This window comes from Microcebus murinus, chromosome 5 (assembly GCF_040939455.1).
Source record: "Microcebus murinus isolate Inina chromosome 5, M.murinus_Inina_mat1.0, whole genome shotgun sequence".
In the NCBI taxonomy this organism is placed as follows: Eukaryota; Metazoa; Chordata; class Mammalia; order Primates; family Cheirogaleidae; genus Microcebus; species Microcebus murinus.
This window is the reverse complement of record NC_134108.1, coordinates 14,125,489-14,145,452: the sequence shown is the minus strand read 5'-3', so window position 1 is coordinate 14,145,452 and position 19,964 is coordinate 14,125,489. Positions and strand designations below refer to the sequence as shown.

At 37.8% G+C, this 19,964-nt stretch overlaps 1 protein-coding gene and 1 non-coding gene across 2 annotated transcripts in view; one reads left to right on the top strand and one right to left on the bottom strand.

Annotated features, from left to right (window-relative positions):
• CCDC170 (coiled-coil domain containing 170) overlaps positions 1 to 19,404 on the top strand; it is a 96,938-nt gene extending 77,534 nt beyond the window's left edge. Inside the window, exons 10-11 of the mRNA XM_012740916.2 lie at positions 14,107 to 14,343; positions 16,580 to 19,404. Coding sequence (XP_012596370.1) covers positions 14,107 to 14,343; positions 16,580 to 16,780 — 438 coding nt within the window. The 3' untranslated portion in view covers positions 16,781 to 19,404. The remainder of the gene's footprint in view (positions 1 to 14,106; positions 14,344 to 16,579) is intronic.
• Positions 14,435 to 14,541, bottom strand: LOC142871229 (U6 spliceosomal RNA). The gene has a single exon (XR_012919491.1). It is a non-coding gene; the product is annotated as a U6 spliceosomal RNA (small nuclear RNA).
• Positions 19,405 to 19,964: the final 560 nt, after the last annotated feature.

Sequence of the window (19,964 nt, the reverse complement as noted above, 5' to 3'; positions counted from 1 at the left end):
ACCCTTCCGGTCCTCTAATAACCACAATTCTACTCTCTACTTATATGCAATCAACTTTTTTAGCTCCCACATATGAACGAGAACATGGAATATTTATTTTTCTGTGCCTGACTTATTTCACTAAATACAACGACCACCAGTTCCAAACCTGTTGCTACAAATGAAAGGATCTCATCTTTTTTTATGACTGAATAATACTTTATTGTGTATATATATCACATTTTCTTTATCCATTCATTAATTGATGGGCTCTTAGGTTGATTCCATATTTTGGATCTTGTGAATAGTGCTGTAATAAACATGGGAGTGCAGATATGTCTTCACTATATTGATTTCTTTCCTTTGGGCTATATCCCCAGTAGTGGAATTGTTGGGTCATATGGTAGTTTTACTTTTAGTTTTTTGAGGAACCCCCGTACTGTTCTCCATAGTGGCTGTACTAATTTGCATTCTCACCAACAGCATAAGAGGGTTCCCTTTTCTGCACACCCTTGCCAGCATCTGTTTTTCCCTGTCTTTTTGATAAAAGTCATTCTAACTGGAGTGAGATGATATCTCATTGTGGTTTTGATTTGCATTTCTCTGATGATTAGTGATGTTGAGCATTTTTTTCATATACTTATTGGCCATTGTATGGCTTCTTTTGAGAAACATCTATTCAGATCTTTCACCCATTTTTAATCAGATTATTTGTTTCTTTTGCTATTGAGTTGTTTGAGCTCCTTATATATTTTGGTTATTAATCCCTTGTCAGATGGATAATTTGCAAATATTTTCCCCCATTCTGAGGATTGTCTCTTCTCTTTGTTGATTGTTTCTTTTGCTGTGCAGAAGCTTTTGAGCTTAATGTAATTCCATTGGTCTATTTTTCCTTTTGCTGCTTGTGCTTTTGAGGTCTTACACAAAAAAATCTTTGCCCAGACCAATGTCCTTGAGCATTTCCCCAAAGTTTTCTTTTAGTTATTTCACAGTTTCAGGACTTATATTTAAGTCTTTAATTCATTTTTATCTCATTTTTGGATATGGTGAGAGATAGGAGTTTAGTTTCATTCTTCTGAGTATAGTTACTCAGTTACTCTCATTGAAGTTATCATTTATTTTAAGTTCTTGTTGTCTTCGTCAAAAATGAGTTGGCTGTAATAGTGTGGATTTCTTTATGGGTTTCATATTTTGTTCCATTGGTGATATGTTTGTTTTTATGCCAGTAGTATGTTGTTTTGGTTACTATGGATTTGTAGTATATTGCAGAGTCAGGTTGTGTGATGCCTCCAATTTTGTTTTTATTGAGTACTGCTTTGGCTATTTGAGTCTTTTCTGCTTCTATATATATTTTAGTATTGCTTTTTCTATTTCAGTAAATAATTTAATTGGTACAAAATACCAGTAGGAATTGCATTGAATCTGTAGATTGCTTTGGGAAGAATGGTTGTTTTAACAATATTAATTCTTCCAATCCATGAACTTGAGATGTCTTTCCATTTTTTTGTGTGTCCTCTTCAGTTTCTTTCATCAGTGCTCTTCAATTTTTTGAACAGTTTGAGTAGAGTTGGCATTCTTCTTTAAATGTTTGGTAAAATTTAATAGTGAATCCATGAGATTCTAGGCTTTTTCTTTGATGAAAGACTTTATTATGGTTTTGATCTTATTCATCCTTATTAGTTTGTTCAGGTTTTCTATTTCTTCATGGTTCAGTTTTGGTAGGTTGTATGTGTGTCCAGGAATTTATCCAGTTTTCCAGATTTTCTAATTTATTGGAATATAGTTGTTCATAATAGTCTCTAATGATTCTTTGTATTTCTGCACTTTCAGTTGTAATATTTTCTTTTTCATTTCTGATTTTACTTATTTGGGTCTTCTCTCTTTTGTTCTCAGTCTAGCTTAAAGTTTTTCAATTTTGTTTATCTGTTCAAAAAACTGAGTTTTTGTTTCATTGATCTTTTACATTATTTTAAGTCTCAATTTCATTTATTTCTGCTCTTATCTTTAGTATTTCTTTTCTTCTACTAATTTTGATTTGGTTTGTTCTTGCTTTTCTAGTTCCTTGAGGTGCATTTTTAGGTTGTTGGGAGTCTCTCTACTTTTTTGATATAGGCATTTATTGTCATAAATTTTCCTCTCAGTACTGCTTTTACTGTATCCCATAAATTTTGGCATGTGGTATTTCCCTTTTTGTTTCAAGAATTTTTCTTAATGTTTTCATTGACCCATTGTCTCCCTTTAGATATGGTAATATTTGTTTTATATTAGTATATATGGGTTCTCCAACATTGGTTGCACATACAAGGGCTGTCTGAAAAGTATCCAGCCATGTAATATGTTCTCATTATATTAATAGTGGCTGGATACTTTCTGAACAGCCCTCGTATATTTAGAATTGTTATATCCTCTCTTGCTGAATTGATCCCTTTATCATATAATGACCTTCTTTGTCTTTTTTACTATTTTTGACTTAAAGTTTGTTTTATATGATATAAGTATAGCTACTCCTGCTTTCTTTTGGTTTCCATTTGCATGGAATATTTTCTTCCACCTCTTTACTTTCAGTCTATATGTGTCTTTCCAGGTGAAGTGAGTTTTTTGTAGGCAGCATGTAGTTGGATCATGTTTTTTTCCCCCATTCAGTCTGTCTGTATCTTTTAAGTGGAAAATTTAATCTATTTACATTCAATGTTATTATTGATATGTGAGATTTTGTTCCTGTTATATTGTTAATTGTTTTCAGGATATTTTGTATATCCTCTCTTCCTTTTTTTCTCTCTTATTGTTTAACATTGCAATTTGTTGATTTTCTGTAGTGGTATCATTTGAGTTCTTTACTCTTTCTGATTTGTGTGTTTGCTTTGCCAATGAGTTTTATACTTTGGTGTGTTTTCATGATGGTAGTTTAGGACTCCCTTAAGACTTTCTTGTAAGACTGGTTTAGTGGTGATGAATTGCCTCAGTTTTTGCTTGTCTGTGATATATTTTATATCTCCTTCATTAATGAAGGACAACTTTGCTAGGTATAGTATTCTTGGCTGACAGGGTTTTTCCCCCCTTTCAGCACTTTGAATGTATCATCCCATTCTCTCCTGTCCTATATATAAGTTTTCTGCTGAGAAATTTTCTGTTTGTCTGATGGGGGTTCCCTTGTAAGTGACTAGATGGACTTCTCTTGTTGTTTATAGAATTCTCTCTTTTGTCTTTGAGTTTTGACAGTTTGACTATAATGAGTCTCAGAGAGGACATTTTTGGGTTAAATACAGCTGGGGATATTTGAGCTTCCTGTATCTGGCTGTCTATATCTGTCCCAAGACTTGGGAAATTTTCAACTATTATTTCATTAAATAGGTTTCCCCCTTCCCTTTCCCTACTTCTTCTTCTTTTGCTATAACTTCCATTATGTGAATATTTGTTTACTTAATGGTGTTCCATATGTCATGTAAGCTTTCTTCATTATTTTTTATTCTTTTCTTTTTTGTTTAACTATGTTATTTTTAAAAACTTGTTTTTAAATTTACAAATTCTTTCTTCTGCTTGATCTAGTCTTTTGTTAAAGTGTTGGTATTTTTTTATTTTATTCATTGCATTCTTCAGTTCTATCATTTCTGTTTGGTCCCTTTTTAAATTATGTCTATGGTTTTGTTCAATTTCTCATTCAAATAATGAACTGTTTTCTTTTTTGTTGCTTTTTCATGTGTATTATTTCCCTGTGTTGATATCTGTGTATCTGGTGGAACAATCATTTCTTATAGTTTTATGGCATAGCTTTCATAGAAAAGACTTTTTTCCCCTGTAGATATGTCCTATAGTGTTGCTTGGGTAGGATGCTTCAGCTTTGTTTCTGGGTAGGCACAGTAGTGTAGTCTCCATATGATTTCTTTGGCTGTAATCAATTTCAGCAGTGTCTGAGAGTGCCTCAGTGTCCTTGGCTGTGACTGTTTGTAGAGGCTGTGCCTCAGCTTTGCTGGGGCAGAAGACATTGGGTTGGCCAGTCCTTAGGCCTCTGGATGGCACATACAGGCATGGAACAGCTTCCATACTGGTGGGGGTGGCATTGCCAGTAGGGGTGGCAACAGGCCCTGGGTGGGTGGCTCTCAGGCTTTGGGGACTGTGCACTTTGGCCTCCTCTGTCTAGGGCGAAGACTCTCTGCCACACTGAACTGCCTATTTCCTGGGTTATGGGGCACTGCATAGGCCTAGGTGCAGGGGTCATAGCTGCACCACTGGTTTCAGCTGGTGGTGTGGCACTCTGCCCTTCAGATGGATGTGGTGGGATGTCAGCAAGGCCCCAGGGCTTTGGAGGTGCAGGGGCTATCGGGCCCCCAGGCAGGATGTATTCTTGTGGTGGCTCTGTTTTCAAAATTGTGCCACACTGTAGCACTCCCAGAGAGTGGGGACAAAACAGCGTGAATCCCCTCTGTGGAATAATGCAGTCCTGTGGACTCCAGGCAGCTCCCTATATTGGGCTTGAGTCCTGTTAGGTCTGTGGGGCTCTCCTGTAACTCAGATTGCAGGTGTCTGTGGTATGAATGTGGACTTCTGGGGATCTCCCACTTACCTTTTCCCTACAATGGGGTGTCCCTTAGACACCCTTAGAAACTGTATCTGTATCTGACATGTAGTTATTTATCTGTTGTTTTGGTCCTTCTTTGTGGAACAGGCAAGTCCTGGGTACCTTGAGGCAGCCAACTTCATGATTTCTGCTACTTAGTTAAATCTTTGTGGCCCTCTTCAGGGAAGGTTACAGCATCTATTTGGGCCATGGGAAGACTCTCCCACTTTGTTGTCCCTCCCCATCTAGGGAGCCTGTGCACAGTGCCTGGCTCCTTTTGGTGGTTTCAATGCTACTTCTTGAAACCCTCCAGCAGGAGAATTTAGATCTCCTGGGGAAGCCAACACATCAGATTTTAAATTTAATTACCTTCCCTTTCAGGGCCTTTGGCCTTTATAACATGAGAGAGTATTGTTCAGTAGGTTTTAAAATGTATTCCCTTAGGAAGCAGACAGTAGATACAGTGTTTACTGAAAGTGGAGCACACTTGGAATGTTCTCCATCCTTGTTAGGGTCTGAGTGGCACATCAATCTTGTTTATGACCAGTTCTGTCCCACTGGAAAAAAAAATTAGGGACATAGTCTCTGACTGAACTCTGGGTTGGCTCTGGGAAGTTCCCTTAGGAATATTAAGAAACCAACTTACTCCCAGGAATCTGTTGTTGGGTTTGACTTCAGGAGGCTGAGGCCTCCGTCACGCCGCTGGCTCCCAGTTCTGTCCCGGTGGCTTGGCTCAGCACTCCACTATTTGCTCTTGCTTCCTGACAACAAGAACTCAGGCAGCCCTGAGGATTGTGATAAAGTTTCATATTTTTCAGCAATAAATTCTTCTCATTAGGACTTGATTTCATGAGCCTGTATCTCTCCAAGCTGTGTTCCATCCTCTTTGGTAGATAGCCCACAGTAAATGTTTTTTTCAATCTGAAAAGTAGGGCTGAATGTATCTCTTCCTCCATTAGTACGAGGTCTTGAATCCAGCATACCAATTCCAACAACCTTTCTGTTTTGCCTCATATTTCCCTGCAGCAGTGAGATAGTTTGCACGTGAGGGGAATCTCTTTGTTTTAAATGGAGGTAACTTGGTTTTAAAAACTGATATTTATTTAATCAATGTAATGTCCTCAATCTGTAAAATGTTTGGTAGTCTACAGAGTGTATTATTTTGATGGTATATGTATATAATTTATAAATACGTATACATATGTATTAAAAAAATTTTTACTAATAAGATCCATGATCAATACATTCCATTTCCCAACTTTTTGTCTTGAAAAATTTGAAATCTATAGAACAATTGCAAAAATATTATAGTAGATATTCTTTTACTTTTCACATAGATTGTTAACATTTTACTGACTACTATATTTTGCCTAATGAGGGTGTGGGGAGAGAGAGAGCAAGAGAAAGGGAGAGAGAGATATTGATTTTCTTTTTGCCAAACCTTTTGAGAATAAGTTGCAGACATCTTGACACTTCATCCCTAAATATTTTCCTGTGTGTCTCAAGGGCATTCTTCTATATGAGCACAATATAATCATCACACCCACAAATTAACATTAACAAGACCCTGATAAACTGGTATCTAATATACAGTCCACATAAAATAAGGGTTTCAATAACTTGCTGTCCATAAATGATCTCCAAGGCCAGCCTCTGCAGACCTGCTCTTAGTAGGTGGCATTTCCTTGTCTTAAACGTCTGCTCTCCCAGTGCCATTGCATTGACTCCAGTGCTCACTGAGAATCCTTTTACCCAGCTATTGGCATTTTACATTTTATGTCTGCATTTCCCAACTGCAACAGTCCTTATGCTGTCTTTTTTCTTTCTTTCTTTTTCTATTTCAGAGTATTACAGGAGTACAAATGCTTTGGTTACATAAATTGCCTTTATACTTTCCAGCAAGCATGCCCATCCCACAGACAGTGCGGACTGCATCTGTTAGGTGTGGATTTATCCATCCCTCCTCTCCCAGCCCACCTGCCCGACACCGTATCAATGTTACTTCCCATATGTGCACATTAGTGTTGATTCATTAGTACCAATTTGATGGTGAGTACATGTGATGCTTGTTTTCACATTCTTGTGATCCTTCACTTAGAAGAATGGGCTCCAGTTCCACTTAGGATAATACAATAGGTAGTTCATAATTTTTTTACAGCTAAGTAGTACTCCATGATTATATATATATATATATATATCTCACATGTTGTTAATCCACTCATGTATTGATGGGCACTTGGGTTGTTTCCACATCTTTGCAATTGTGAATTGTGTTGCTATAAACATTCGAATGCAGATGTCTTTTTTTAATAGAAGGTCTTTTTTTCCCTTTGGGTAGATACCCAGTAGTGGGAATGCTAGATCAAATGGTAGTTCTATTTTTAGTTCTTTGAGGTATCTTCATACTACTTTCCATAGAGCTTATACTAGTATGTGGTCCCACTACCAGTGTCTGAGTGTTCCTATCTCTCTGCACCCATGCCAACATTTGGTGTTTTGGGACTTTTCGATAAAAGGCAGTCTCACGGGAGTTAAGTGATATCTCATTGTGGTTTTGATTTGCATTTCACTGATGATTAGAGATGTTGAGCATTTTTTCATATGTTTGTTGGCCATTAGTCTGTCTTCTTTTGAAAAGTTTCTGTTCATGTCCATTGTCCACTTTTTAATGGAGTTGTTTGATTTTTTTATTTTGGATTTTCCTAAGTTCTATATAGATTCTAGTTACCAGCCCTTTATCATATGTATAGCATGCAAACAGTGATTGTAAGTCCCACAGGGGCTGTCAGTTTACCCAAAGGATTTTGTCTCCTCTGGATGGAGCCAGTTCAGTGAACCTGTCTAACATGTCTGCATCAGCCTCCTCTCTAGAGGAGAAAGATGTCTTAGTCCAGGGGTGGGGAACCTTTCCATGTTGGAAGGCCCCATTAATTTAGCTGTAATCAAATAAGGCTGCATTCAAGAAACTTCAATTAGAAGTTAAAAATGTACATTATTTTGTAAAAATCTAACTACTATTTACTAATAATTTAAAAAATTGAAAACTGTTAATTTTAAAGTTAACTAACCTTTTAATGATGTTGTTGTGTCTTTTTTTTGTTGGAAAACATTTGAATATTTGGTTGCAGCATGGAGGTTTGCTGTTTCAGTTGATCCTCTAGATGGGTATCAGTCCTTCGTGACCTTAAGGGAGTCTTGATTTGGGTTAGGTAGGAGGATGTAGATTCACAGCAGTAAGCGGCTGAAAAGCAAGACAGCATTTTCCAGGCATATTGCTGAAAGCGTGGATATTCTACTGTATTTTTCCATATTTCATCTGGATCGTTCTTAGCATCAGACATGACTCTAAAATGTCATCTACTGAGAGTTCAATCAATTCTATCTGTAGTTCTTTGGGTGCCTTGAGGATATCAACTAGGTGAGGCTGAAATGCTAATTTGAATGTGATGTCATGATTCTCAAGGTCAGTGAACCTTTCATTGTATTCTCCAATTAACAGGTCTGTAACAGCTACATATTCTCCAAATGATTCGCATATATTGTCCTGCTCATCAATGACCATTGCTAACTGGTGAAAATGTTCACCTGATATTTCCTTTTGAAGAAGAAGTGTTTTGAAAAAAGATAGTTTCTTTTGAAATGCTTGGATTATTTTTTGCCACATATCATACATAGACTTAGTTTTACATTGCAAATAAATATTCAAGTTGCTTTGATTTGACGTGATATCACACAGAAATGATGAATTCCTATAGAAATCTTCTTTCAATAATTCACATTGCTGATTCTGTTCTTCATAGAATTTAACTATCCGTTCTTGCAGAGATAAAATTTTGGCTAACACCTGTCCCTGTGACAGCCAATGCACTTTAGAATGATATGGCAAATGCACACTGAATACCTCATTATTCAACTTTAGCATGTTATGAAACTGATGATGCCATGTTGCATTTGCATGAATATATATAGTAGTTAACAAGACTTATATTAATAACTTGTTGCAAAGTGTCACTTAAAATAGTAGATTTGGCACAGAGATTTTACTGATGCAAGATACAATGAAAAGAAATGAGAGCATCTGGAACAGATCTGTTAATACATTTTAAAGTATTACTTGAAAATTAAATTTAAAATTTCAATTACTTTTTAAATCTGTGCAATAAACCCTTCATGTTTTCCTGTCATGGAAATGCACCATCTGTATGTACACTCACTAAATTTACCAAATTCAGTCCAGACTCATGACATTTATTTTGAAAGTTGTTGAAGATATCTATGCCCCGTTTTCTGTTCATAAGAGTGACCAAAGTGAGTAACTCATCATAACAAAGAAAATCTTCTGTTATTACCCAAATGAAGCATAAAATGTGTGCTGAATCAGTAGTATCAGTTGACTCTTCTAAAGCAATTGAATAATATATATTTTCCTTTTGAAGTATTGCATGAAGTTGTTCTGCTGAGTTGAAGGCTGATTCATGCTGCTGATCAGTTATGGTTCTCCTTGAAACAGACAGTTGTTTGTACTTTGAAATGTTATTGGGACTTAAGCATCTCACAACTTCGACAATGCATTCTTTCACAATTTCTACATCACTGAATAGCTTCCCTTTTCCCCTTGAGTATATAAGCTGTTTTATAAATTGCTTCAGTGGCATTATTTCCAGGTGTTAATCCTGCTTAAAAGAATTGTCTTTGCTTTTGCTTTTCATCTTTTAATTTCTGCAATACAACCTTTTGCATCTCTTCCTCTAACTTAAAATATCTGTGGCGCTTATGAGTGTTATAATGCTGATGAGCATTGAGTTTCTTTGACGTTGATATTTCAGTAACACAAAGCAAGCAAATCATCTTATCTTTAGCAGAAACAAGATAATATTGCAATTCCCAAGCCTCCTTAAAAAAATCTGTTTTCTTCCTTCAGCATTCTCTTGTTCTTCTTTGACATGATGGGCTGTTAAGCAGACAGAATTAGAAAATACTGTCAAGCTGTGTAACTACTCACAAATTCCACTTCAAACGGAAACACAGTGCACCATTGTCAAAAGCTGGTAACAGACTGGTGTAGTCGACCCCCATAAATTCTTGCCAACCGGCCTCATGTGGTAGTGGCACCAGTCAGGGAGAGGGCGAGTTAGAACTAAATCATGAGTGTAGCAGCTGTCAATTTAGCCCTGACTTACTAATGTTCTAATTGTGCTGGTCATTATGGGAGGATTATTTCATTGAAACTTATTTTATTCTTTGGTATCTTAAATATGTTTATTTAAATAATACAATATAAATATAAAAGATGAACAAAAGGTATTAATAAAACCAGAAGTATTTGTTCTGTAAAATCTGGATTCAGTCAAAAGGCTGAACTTAAGGACTTCGAAGGCCGCACGTGGCCTTATGGCTGCAGGTTCCTCACCCCTGTCTTAGTCTATTAAGGCAGATACAATAAGATACCATAAACTGGGGTGGCGTATAGACAGCAGAAACTTATTTCTCACAGTTCTGGAGGCTGGGAAGTCCAAGATGAGGGTTCCAGCAGATTCGATGTCTGGTGAAGGCCTGCTTCCTGGTCCATAGATGGCACCTTCTTGCTGTGTCCTTGATGGTGGAAAAGGCAACATGGCTCTCTGGGGAATCTTTCCTAAGGGCACTAACACCATTCACGAAGGCGCTGCCCTCATGAACTAATCACCCTCCAAAGGCCCCGCTTCTTAATACTATCACCTGGGGGTTTAGAATTTCAACATACAAATTTTGGGGGGAGGGGATGAACAAAAACATTCCGAGCATAGCAAAAGAAATTTATTTTTTTTTTTAAGAAGTTGTGTGTGATATAGTAAATAAAAACTGGTTTCTAGTTAGGGTTCAGCAGGTCTTTGACTCAGCCTTCCTCAATTTGGTGAAGTCACATAAGACATTACAAATCTGATTTTCTATCTGGACACCCATATCCCAAACCATGACACCTTCTCCATATCATGTCCTAATCTTAGCATAGTTACTAGCATTTCCTCTGACTTTGTAGTGAGATATAAAGAACCTTCAGAGTGTGGATTAAGTCAACTCATGCTGTGATTCGGACACTCAGTCACAGGCAAGATGCATTGTAAGCCCAAGACTAGGTAAAGGTTTCAATCCTTGACAGTAGCCCCCAGTGTGATCTATGCAGGTTATCGCCTTAGTAGATCAATCACCTCAATCGTCAATGGAATGGATAAAGAAAATGTGGTATATATGCACAAAGGAATACTATCCAGCCATAAAAAAGAATGGAATCATGTCATTTGCAGCAACATGTATGGAACTGAAGGTCATCATGTTACGTGAAATCAGCCAGGCACAGAAAGACAAATACCGCATGTTCTCACTCATATGTGGGAGCTAAAAATCTTGATCTCATGAATAGAGAGAATAGAATGATAGATACCAGAGGCTAGGAAGGGTAGGTTAGGGGAGGGGGGATGAAGGAAAGTCAGTTATGGGTACAAGCATAGAGTTAGGTAGAAGAATAAGTTCTTCTAATATTTGCTAACAGACTAGGGTGACTATACTTAGCAACAATATTATGTATATTTCAAACTAACTAGAAGAAAGGACTTGAAATGATACCAACACATAACATGATCAACACGCAAGGTGATAGATACCCCAAGCACCCTGGCTTGATCATTACACTTTCTATGCATGCAACAAACACTCGCATGTATCCCATAAATACGTACATGATTATATACCAATAAAAGAAAAAACCAGTAAAAAGAAACCTTTTGTCCATAAATAACCAGTAGTGCAACAACTAAATGATAATTGTCAGCCTTATTATCATTACTCAGTAAAAAATACGAAGAGGGATTTCATGCACCAGGAGCATCTGCATTCTCATTTCTCTTTTTGCTTCATTGCTTTGCCACAAAACACCCAGGCCTCTTCACGCTCCCCTCTTGCACCATTCCATAGTTCTTTGAGAAGGCTGGCCAGCAGTCTGGTTAGCACAGATGCTTTCTTCTTTCTCCCCGCTTCCCTCTCATCCCTTTGTCATGAGGTCAATTTACCCTCCGTGGCTTCCTTCCTCCCTGACTCCTGGCAATCTCCCCTTTACTCAAATTCTGTCTTAGGAGCAATAGGATTGAGTAGTTGCAACTGGAAAGTGTCCCTCATTCTTAGGAAACAAGGGTTGGGAGGGAAGGGAGGAGACAACAAACACTCATAATTTGGTATCTTTTATTCTACTACTTTTGACTTTATTTTTTTAAAGAATTGACCACAACACTAAGACACAAAATGACATGTTTCTTTTGAGAATATGCCTGTATGCCATATCTACACTATTAGGAAGCTCAGAACTAAATTCAGAGCCCTACCAGTCTCTGTTTGCTCTTTGTCTGTTCATTCCATGCATACATGTTTATTGATTTATTTCAAGGTCATTTATTTTGATGGTTTTTAAGGGGTTCTCTATAAATGCACCTTTAAATAGAAGCTTTATCAAGATACAGTTCACATATTATAAAATTCACTTTTTAAAAGTGTGTACAGTTCAGTGGTTTTTAGTATATTCACATTTTTATCACTCCTCAAAGAAACCCTCCTGTACCCTGTAGGTAGTTACTTCTCCAATTCCTGGCTTTCTCTGAATCTGTCATATAAATGGGATTATACAATAGGTAGTATTTTTCAATTGGCTTCCGCAATTGGTGTGACATTTTCAAGGTTCATCCATATTGTAGTAAGTCATAATACTCCGTTCCTTCTTTATTGCTGAATGACATCCCTTGAGTGGCTATGCCACATTTTGTTTTTCCATCCATCAGTTGATGGACATTTGCATTGTTCCCAGTTTTTGGTGATTATGAATCATGCTTCTCTAAACATATGCGTACAAGTTTTTATGTAGACATAAATTTTAAATGCTCTTTGCTATATACCTGGGAATGAAGTTGCTGGGTCACATGGTAACTCCATTTAACATTTTGAAAACTGTCAAACTGTTTCCCACAGCAGCTGTAGCACTTTACATCCACAACACCAGTGTGTGAGAGTCCCAGTTCCTCTGCATCTTTGCTAGCATTTGTGATTGTCCGTCTTTTCTATTTTAGCCATTCTAGTGGATATTAAGTCGTAACTCATTTGTATTTTTTTAATGATTATGAAAAAAAATTTGTAAAAAGCTGCCTCAAATTCATTTTTTATATTGTGGTAAAATAAACATAACATAATATCTATTATTTTAACCATTATTAAATGTGTAATTGAGTAGCATTAGGTATATTTACAATGTTGTGCAACCATCAGCACTTTCCAATTCTAGAATTATCTCATCATCCCAAACTGAAACTCTGTATCTGTCAAAAAATGGCTCCTATTCCTCCTTTTCCACAGCTTCTGGTGACTTCTTTCTTATGTTGTATCTGTGTGGATTAACCTCTTCTAGGTACCTCATGTAAGGGGAAATACACAATATTTGTTCTTTCCGGTCTTATTTCACTTAGAATGTTTTCAGAGTTCATCCATGCTGTAGTATGCATCAGGATTTCATTCCTCTTTTTACTTAAATTATCTTTGTAAGCAGCTCTGGTGTAATCTTAAGTAATAAACTAATAAGGAAAATGTACCACACAGCACAGGTTCTCTGTGTTTTGGCTTTAAGATCCTGGGACAGGCAGGCACGATGGCTCATGCCTGTACTCTCAGCACTTTGGGAGGCTGAGGCAGGAGGATTTCTTGAGGCCAGGAGCTCGAGTTCAGCCGGGGCAACAACACAGCAAGACGAAAAATTAAAAAAGAATTAGCCAGGTGTGGTGGCATGTGTCTGTAGTCCCAGCTGCTTGGGAATCTGAGGCAGGAGGATCGCTTGAGCCCAGGAGTTTGAGGTTGCAGTGAGCTATAAGGACGTCACTGAACTCTAGCTCAGGTGACAGAGTAAGACTCTGTCAAAAAAAAAACTCCAAAAAAACAAAAAACAAAAAACAAACAAAAACCACAAACAAAAAAGATCCTGGTACAGCTTCTTAAAGGCAGGTACCACCCTCCCTTTCTTCGTTTGCTGTGGGACACAGTTGCCACCTTCAGACGCTTCTGAAAAACTATCAATCTATGTTTTCCTCACAGCAGTCATGAAGATTTGCTGAGGGGATTTCAGGTGGGGCCCCGCTGGGATGCATGGTGAGAACAGGAAACATTTCGCTCTTCCTAATGTTTACATTGTGGGGATGGTCCATTGGTAGAGGCAGAAAATGTAAGCTGCCTTTGCTGACGGAGCACATAAGAGTGCGTGTGTGTACCAGCAGGCTTAATTTTAATATCTAACTCCAGAGTCATGCGGTCTACAGTTGCATCTCATTGATTTTCCAAATGAGAGTACTCTGCTACGTTGCTTATAAACTGTAGCTGTCTTAAGACATGTTCGTTCAGCACATATGCTTAGCAAAGTCTGTGTCACTGTTTGGAATGAATTCTGTTCTTTATTCATAAAAAAGTTGTGCAGGGAATTCCACTGACTTCTGATTTGTCTTGTTTATATAATTTTCCTAAATACATACATCCAGCGAAAAAATTTCAGCATTCTCTTCACTTCTTAGATTAAAACTCTGGAACAGACCAAAGCCATTGAAGATCTAAATAAATCCAGAGAGAAGCTGGAGAAAATGAAGGAGAAAACTGAGAAAAAGCTAAAATCTGTCAAGTTAGAATTGGATACTACAGAACATCAGGCAAAGGAGGATAAAGAAAGGGCCCGAAACATGATAGAGGTAGTAACCAGTGAAATGAAGACGCTAAAAAAATCTCTGGAAGAAGCAGAAAAGAGAGAAAAGCAGGTGGGTATAAATCTAGGTGATATCTTCTTGTTTAGGACATGACAGGACAATTCAAAAGCTTGAAAGTTGTTCATTCGTTTCCTTTTTTCTTTTAAATGTGGAACTCTTCATGAATTTCCATGTCGTTCTTTCACAGGGGCCATGCCCATCTTCTCTGTATCATTCCAGTTTCGGTGTACATGCTCCTGAATCGAGCACCAGCCATACATTTCTTCAAAAACAATTTCCAAAGCTTTCTATATCATTTCAACATATCTGTCCACCCTCCGGCATCCTTTTGGCATTTGAGTAGCCATTATGATTTACCATCTCAGGAAAACTATTCACATTTTCGTGGCACAAATTTTAGGAAAGAAATAGACATTCTTATCGAGGCAGTGGAAAGCTGGTGAAAAACCAGGTTCTGGTCATGGCAGGGTTTTTGTTATGTTCAGTGATTGCCTCTGAAGTTTGCATCATCCCAGATCTTTTAACGTTAACTCGGGTTTTGGCCTTAAGAGGGAATCTTTATCTCTAGCAGGGATCAGTTGCAGGAAACAGCTCTGAATCTCCAACAGTGGCACCCAGACTTGATAGCCAACCAAGCACAGATGTAAGCCATAAAAAAGTACTTATTTGCTCGCTGGTTGCAAGGAAGAGCATTTTATCTGGCGAGTCCATCAGGAGGTCAGACATAAAGAAACATGTACCGGGCAGCCTGACCTCCATTGCTTTGGCTTTCATCTCACCCTCTTTCTAAAGCTCAAAAGGGCATAAAGTGGACTCTGATCCTAGGATTTTTTCCCCCTTTGGCTGCCTCTGCTTTGGCTCATGTGTCAGACAGAGTTGGGGAAAGCCAAACCATAAGAGTGAGTGTTCTCAGAAAGAAAATCTCTCAGGAATTAAGAGCTCTGGCCACATTCGAAAAGGTGGAAAAGTTTGGGGGAAACATTTTCATTAGGGGGACTAGGTTGGTGTCTTAGTTCATTTAAGCTGCTAAAACAAAATACCATAGACTGGGTGGCTTAGAAACAACAGAAATTTATTTCTCACAGTTCTGGAAGTTGGGAAGTCCAAGATCAAGGTGTCTGGTGAGGACAGCTTCCTGGTTCAGATCCAGCACCTTCTTTGTTGTGTGCTCACATGGTGTGAGGGACAAGCTCTCTGGAACCTCTTTTATAAGGGTGCTCATCCCATTCATGAGGGCTCCACCTGAGTGATCTAATTATTCCCGTCAAGACCTCACCTCCTAACATGATCACATTGCTGATTAGGTTTCAACATAAGAATTTTGAGAGGGCTCAAACATTAGACCACAGCTGGAGGAATGTCCCAGTTCCCAAATTGGACTTTGCATGGGAAGGAGTTTGGGAGACAAATGAGCATGGAGTGGGAATGTTCGGATGGCATTCTCCTGGGCTTAACTCTGTCTTCAAGTTGGATCACATCTTTTAAAAAATGAAGCATATCTTTAGTGAGGTGTTGGCTGGATATCCCTGATTTATCTGCTTCTGCACTGGCCTAGAGCCACAGAAACCAGCCATGAGAGTTTAAATGGGTATGAGGTGAATTCAACCATGGACCCCATTCTGCCATTTTTCTTTTTCTGACAGATAAATGGTAGTCCCAGAGTAGTCCACTGTTGGCAGAAATCTGCATGATGTGCTTTCATAATAGGTTGAAAGTCTGCCTGCTTTTATCTGCTCATATTTTCTTGCCATTTGTTCTTTTTCTAGTTAAAGAGGTTATCACCCAGCTAAATTTCCAATGTGTAAGTACTTATTTTCCATTGACACAGCTATACCAACATGTGTATAGCACTTTCTAGTAGCACAACACATGTACTGTCATCATTTCATTTGATCCAAATTTCAGAACAGCCCTCTGAGGTAGGTATATGGCGAGTCCCACCCTGGAGATGAGGAAATGGAGTCTTAGTGAGGTCAGAGTCTCATTGGTGGTTTCTTGACCAGGATTCTTGACTCAGTAGTCGATACCACATTAATTGGCTCATCAGAAGAGTGGTTAAGAAATCTCTGAAGGTTGGCACCTGACGGGCCTTAATATTTGGTATTTTATAATGCAGAGAACTAAGGCTAAAGAGGGTAGATAATTTGCCTACCTCTTGAAAATCTGGGTTTTCCGGTTTGTTGCCGTTGCTGTTGCTGTTGCTGTTGCTGTTGTTGCATTTGGCTCAGCAGTAGTTGGGTTGATACATTTCGTTCTCCCAGTTATGTGTTTCTGTTTGATCTTGCAGCTGGTGGACTTCAGGGAGGTCGTGTCCCAGATGCTAGGCTTGAATGTGACCAATCTCGCTCTTCCTGACTATGAAATCATCAAGTGTCTGGAAAAACTGATCCATTCATATCAGCATCACTTTGTCACCTGTGCCTGCCTCAAAGATGTGACTCCTGGGCAAGATAGGTACCCACAAGGCCACTTACAACTTCTTCATTGAGCCTCGCCTCTCTTGAGGGAGGTGGCACCAAGAGATGGGACACAATTCCCAGTTTCACAAGTTCCCCACGTGTCTGAAATTTGACCAGTGCGTGAATATTGTATACTTTGATGATACAGTGGAAAAACCATCATTGGTAAAAAAGGATCTCAAAAGTGCTAAGCTTGGATAAATACTAAAAACACCTATTATTTCATCTACCAGCACTTTAGGACCCAGAAGACTTCACTGGATTGCATTGTTTAGACTGGGAATGGGAGTAAGAAACTAACATTTATGGGGCATCTACTGTGAGTCAGGGGCTTGACTAGTCAATTTAATTCTCATAATGACCATGTGGAGAAGTTTTAATGTTTTTATTTTACAGTCTCTCTGGGGCTCAAGATGGTGATACCCAAGGTTGCAGTTGGTGAGGGGTGGGTGCTCTGCCTCTCTGCTACTTCGTGGTCTCATCTCTCTGGAATCTCTGTGACGCTGGCAGAAACTGCCTGCATAAAGGAAGGAAAACATCCCTGCAATCAGTAAAGTCCAAAAGTGACAGATTTATTATAAGTGTAAGCTATATGATTGTTTTAAAAAACAATATACCTAATTTACTTCAGTAAAATATGCATAGGTCTGAGGTCCTGTAAGAAACTTACCTGTTTTAAATATTGCTATCAGTTTGCATCTGGTGATACTTTTTAATGTTTGAACAGGGCTGATCTCAGTCTTTTAAAAATGAAAGCTTTAATGTGAAGCCAGCTGTACGAGATGAAGAAATACCAGTCAGTCTTACTCACCGGTACAGCAAAAGCATTCACAGCAAGGGTACTTTTCCAAGATCAGGATTTTATTGTAAATTATTGTCACTTCTTACCTTCTTTTTAGATTTCTATTTTACAAATGTTTTTCAGGAAACCATATTCTTCACTTTACTGAGAAAAATGTGTTACTTTTTGGGGCAATATATCTAATTTTTACTGTTTAAAATGTATTTTTATTGTCCCTGCTAGAAGCACTAGTGTCTAATTAAAGGAAAGGGAAAAATAGATTTAGCATACTGAAACATTAAGAGAAAATGAAAAACATACAACAAACTGTTCATGAGCCATCAAAAAGTCAATGTTATAAACAAAGCATTGACTTCTTTCTTCTAGACTAAAAGAGATTAAAGAATCAATTGCTATTAAAACGTAGGTTGAAACTAGATTAGATCTTGGTTTGGACTTTAAAGAAGAATAAAATATTCTTGCAACAATTGGGTAAATTTGAATGTGGACTCAAAACTAGATGATACTAAGATTATTTTTAATTTTTAAGCTGGATAAATGCAGTGATTGTTATACTTCAAATAATTAAAAATCCAAGAATCCATAGTGCTACACACACAAAAAAGCAACAAAATGGAGGAAAAAAGTGAAGATCTTTTAAGAAAACTACTATCTAATAAACATAGAAGGGACAATGGAAAAAAGAGAGAGGGAGTGAAAATCTAGAAGAAAGCAAATGAGTTTGTCACTCATTTGCTTTACTCATTTGCTTTGCTCATTACGGGTGGATGGCAGACAGACCGCACAGAGGAAGAGTGACCAGGGGGTCACTTTGCCTGGGGGGTGGTCACCCCTGTCTGGCTTTCTCCTTCGTGTGCAAGGACAGCATAATGAGGCATTTCCCAAGTGAGTAAACACACCTGTGTGGCTCTAGCTTAGGACACAAGCTGGACTGGCCAGAGGCAGTCTTGACTTTTCTCTAGGGCAGGTCTGGGGTCTCTGGAGGCACCCACATGTCCCAAAGATGCAGTGGCTGCTGCTTTGGACCCCAAGTCACCCCGAGTGGAGAAGGAGACTTCACTGGGTGTCTAGATGCTCCCGAGCTAAGGGACCCTGCTCCACCCAGGGACGTGCCCCCGTGAGTACAGCCACAGGTGCGTGAGTTTATATCAAGGGGATTGTTGTGTACATTCTCTCTGTTTTCATTTCCCAAACACAATCTTTAATAAATGATTTCTTTTCTCTGTAAATTTATTTTCTATGCTATTCCGAGATATTTTAAATAATGTTTAAAAAACAAAGTATATTATTAATATTATTTTTTCTTTTTTGACTTATTATCATTAATGATATATCAGGATTATGTAAAAGGCTAAAAATAGTCCATGGTGGTTAGTACCATACTTTCTCTTTATTACATGAAATTACATTCTATTTATTCAAATATATGTTTATATAACATAACTACTGTATGACCTAAGTATATATACAATAATTTTTAACACATGCAGAAATATTAAAAATGTCTGAATATAATCCTTAGGGATTTCTAGTGGAAAGGGTATATGAAATGAGAAAAACAAATTCTGTACATGTATATAGTCTATGTGCAACATTAATTATTTGTCATCGAAAAACTGGAAATCCTTTAATAAAGCCATTTCCTCCTTGTTAAAATGCCAGCTTGGTTGTTGGATTTTCCTCTGTGGCATTCATTTCCGAGTTGGCTGGCCAGCTCTGAATTTTTATGTTAGATGTTCTTCTTCCATAATATCCATGTATATTTTATATTGTCCAATAAAATTCATTAGATTGATGTGATTTTTACATAAGGCTTTAAAATATTTAATATGAACTCTTCGACCAAATAAACTTGAGTGATAATTGCTACTGGTGTTATTATTCTGGTCATAGTCTGAGACAACTAAATACATGCATAAAACCTCTCAATTAGAAAAAAAAAATTTAAGCTCGAGCTATCTAAATTTTCAGTTTTACCTTATAGTCGGTTTTACAAATGAACAGCAAGTGATTCAAGGTCCAGGGGAGTGGGCTGAAGAAATGTTAAGGAAGTTTTAATTATTGGTATTGGAATAATACTTGGGACTTTGAAGTAAAGTCTGATTTTCCCTGGGGAAGCATTTCATGGTTATACAAATATTGCCTTGAAACTCTCCACCTATTTTATGCACTAGTGATTATATCCACATTACAGCACACTCCACTTAGCTTCTCGTTAGCAAGTGGGGTCTCTATGCTTCTCTTTCCCCATGTGGCTTTTATAATGTTGTTCCTTTGTCTTTAAATAAAAGCCACCACTCTTTTGAGGCTCCTGCAAAGTGAAATATACATAGAACTTTCTTCTGGTCCTCACTGTGCTTATTTACTAACAGCCTGTCTGTCCTCCCTACTTAAGACTTCAGCAAATGTTT